This window comes from Trichechus manatus, unplaced genomic scaffold, assembly GCF_000243295.1.
Source record: "Trichechus manatus latirostris isolate Lorelei unplaced genomic scaffold, TriManLat1.0 scaffold00003, whole genome shotgun sequence".
Lineage (NCBI taxonomy): Eukaryota > Metazoa > Chordata > Mammalia > Sirenia > Trichechidae > Trichechus > Trichechus manatus.
In genome coordinates, this window is record NW_004443939.1 from 13,529,558 (window position 1) to 13,533,057 (window position 3,500).

A 3,500-nucleotide genomic window follows, 5' to 3' on the forward strand; every position below is an offset into this window, starting at 1 on the left:
AGGCCTGGGGAGGTGGGAGCCGCGCGGCGCGCTGGTGCCGGCAGTGGACTAGCCGGAGGTCTGGGAGGCCCCCGGCGGAGCCACGTCCAGGCTGCAGCCGTGAGTAGGTGAGGGCACCCTCCGCAGCGCGTGGAGGCTGGAGGAGAGGGGAAAGGGAGACGACAGCCAACTCTGGGGTCGCGGAGCCTGGGAAGGGGAGCGGCCCTGCGCTGAGAATGGCCTGCCTTGGCCATAACCACTCGCCGCTTTACTTCCCCTCCGCCCAGCAAATAAGAAAAAGTGGCCTCAATTTTGGGAACTGGAAGTGGGTCCCGGTCTTTGGCGTCCCTGCCCGCCTGCATGCCTGGGCTGAGAGCGTTATGCCCATTGAAGAGCGTGCTAGCCCGGTGTGCTCTTGCAGCCAGAGCAGCAAGAGTTCTGAGCCCTCTTCCTGCCGCCCTGCAGGGCCGCCTCACCCCCTCGGTTCCTCCAGGTTCCAGCTCTGGCCTTTCTTGCTGGGGGTTGGGGGAAGGGGAGGAGTGAAGGGCGGAGCTGCTTTGGAAACAGCTAAGGAAGCCAATGCCTCGGTGACTTTGGAGCAGAACCTGAATGACCCACTTAATCAGGCTCAGTGTGTCCCTCTCCATCCTTTTCATCAGTTGGGTAGCTGCACACGCGTAGACACATACCTACTCACCCATGCAGACATTCATACACAAGGACACACTCATCTAAGAGACACACTCACATACACAGGTACACACACACACACACACACACACACACACAGGCACATACTCATACCTATACAGACATACTCTCATACACAGGCACACACTCACATACAGAGATGCTCACACACAAACTCAGACATTCACACAAGCAGGTACACACAAACAACCGCTCACACAGACTCCTACATACAGGCACACACACAGAGACACGTATACACTCAGGCACACACTCATATGCACAGACACATACACAGAGGTGCTCACACACACACAGGTGCTCACACACACAGACACACACAAACAGTGCTCGCCTCCCCAACACACATCTTCTGCCCCATTTGTGTGTCCTGCAGTACCCTTTGCCTATCTCTGCTCAGACGCTGGGGTCCCTGGGTAGTGCAGCAGCTTGGCTGCTAACTGAAAGATTGGCGGTTCAAGTCCACCTAGAGGCATCTTGGAAGAAAGGCCTGGCAATCTACTTCTGAAAAATCAGCCATTGAAAACTCTGTGGAGCACAGTTCTCTGACACACATGGTTCGCCATGAGTTGATGGCAACTGGGTTCTTTTTGCCTAGACACTGATCACACCATTGCGTTCTTGTCTACTCTACCGGGTACTCACTTGCCAGTTCCTTGAGGGCAGGGACTCTGTGTGTTAATGCCTACCAAGGTGTCTCCCTGTTATGGATCTCAGACTTACAAATTCTAAAATAATCTAAATGAATGCCTAAATTTATTTGTAGGCAAAAAAGCATTAAAGTTATAGTTTGAATTGTGGGAAATTCATCCCTACTACCAGCATTTTTTTGGAGCTCTGGTGGCGCAGTGGTTAAGAGTTCCGCTGCTAACCAAAAGTTAGGCAGTTCGAATCCACCAACTACTCCTTGGCAACCCTATGGGTCAGATCTTCTCTGCTATAGAGTCGCTATGAGTCAGAATCGACTCAATGGCAACGAGTTTGGTTTGTTTTTTGTTTGCTTTGTTGTTGTTGTTATTATCATTTGTTTGTTTTTTGGTTGTACCAGCTTTTTAACAAGGATTTGTGAGAAAAAGGTGGGTTTTTCAATAAATTACTTAGTTATAAGTCCTATTTTCTCTTTATAAAATAACACTGTTACTTGGAGGGAAGATCCTTTGGGGAAGACATTTAAGTTTATTTTTTAAAGAAACAGTAACCCATGTTAATTAGCAAAACTTTTATCAGTGTGAAGTATTGGGGGCCAATAAAAAATATTGGTTTCTGGTGTGGGATGACATCTGTCTTTCCCAGTGGCTTTCTCCCTTTTCTCCAGTTGAACATTTTTGCTACAGCTTAATATCTACTTATGTGAATTGAATATATAATTGCATGAATAAGTTATCAGTTGTTGTATTTCCAGTTACACTGGCCAAAATAACAACATCTTCTATAAATCACTCTTGAGGAAACTTGACTTCCACATTCAAAAATGGTAGGAAAAGTATGTATATTCCATTTGAACATTAGACTCTGTTATACTAACTAAAACGTTTTCATATCTTTCTTTTACTATTTTACAAAAGTCTTCCATAGGTTGTGATGATGTCAGACATTGCCAAAGACAGAGTAGCCCATTCATTAAAGAAAAGAGGGAGCGTGTCTTCTCTAAGTAGTCATGAATTCCGGCAGAAGGAACCACATAGGCGCACCAAAGAGTGAGTAACTAAATGTCTAGTGATTTAAATTCAGTTATTGAATAAACAGCTTCATAATGTTTATGGCGAGGCATGCATCATTTCCTTTGGGACCTAAAAATGGAGAAAATGGACAAATACAAGGTTCAGGTCAGGTTTTGGAGCCAGATTAAAAGAAAGAGATAGAAAGAGAATAAGAAAGTATAAGTGATATGCTGATCCTAGCAGCATTTTTACTATTTCAAAGACTACGAAAAAAAAAAAAATCAAAAGAAACATCACATGCAATGTACACCTGCTGCTCTTTCTCATGTTTCTTGAATTCTTCTCCTTAATATTATATAGTGTTTACATTTTTATAATAAATATATGCATATATAATGCATTTACCATTATTTCATACAAATTTTGTATTTTCAAAATCTTTGTTCATGTTCTTTTAAATGGCTACCTATTTTGTCAATTTATAATTTGTGAGTTAGCTAGCCATTGCCCAATTATTGGGCATTTTAAGTTTGTTTCCACTGGTTGGTTGGTCTATTTGATTTGTATTCAATAGTAAGTCTCTGCTTGGTTGCTTCTCAAAAGTATAATTAATTGGTGGGTGAAAAGGATAGAAATACATTTTTTGACTGTTGCTACATATCGCATTTGCTCTCCTAAAGAGATAATCAATTTTTAATACTTTTATAACATTTCTTTTTGACTGCCCCTGGGAAGATGACAAAACAATTATCTGACACAAAGGACAGTTAACTTACATAAAAGACTTTCCTTCTTAACAGTTTCCATGGGGTTGAGGGATGGGGCATCGTACTCCCTGAGGTTGGGGAGCAGGACCTGGTGTGTCCTGTGGAACACAGATTGGAAGAGGAGAAATATACATTAGAATTCTGAAACAAAACACTTTCTATTCCCAGAGTTTATTAATGCACTTATTAACAATTGCACTTTCCAACCCTAGAAGTTTGTGGACTATTAATAGAATCTCCCTCTTTTATTGATGGGAAGCAATATAAATGAGTAACAGTCTCAGCATATGTCAGAAGTATAGCTGGGAGAAAAATTAACCTCTGTAACTTTTTTTTTTTTTTTTTTGCTTCTGGCCCTAAGCCATTCTGGCTGCTATTTCCA

General features: G+C 42.8%; 1 protein-coding gene across 1 annotated transcript in view; it reads left to right on the forward strand.

The window, feature by feature from the left end:
• DYNLT5 (dynein light chain Tctex-type family member 5) overlaps nt 1-3,500 on the forward strand; it is a 25,268-nt gene continuing 21,768 nt past the window's right edge. Inside the window, exons 1-2 of the mRNA XM_004369030.2 lie at nt 1-107; nt 2,256-2,387. Of these exons, the coding sequence (XP_004369087.1) occupies nt 2,272-2,387 (116 nt within the window). The 5' untranslated portion in view covers nt 1-107; nt 2,256-2,271. The remainder of the gene's footprint in view (nt 108-2,255; nt 2,388-3,500) is intronic.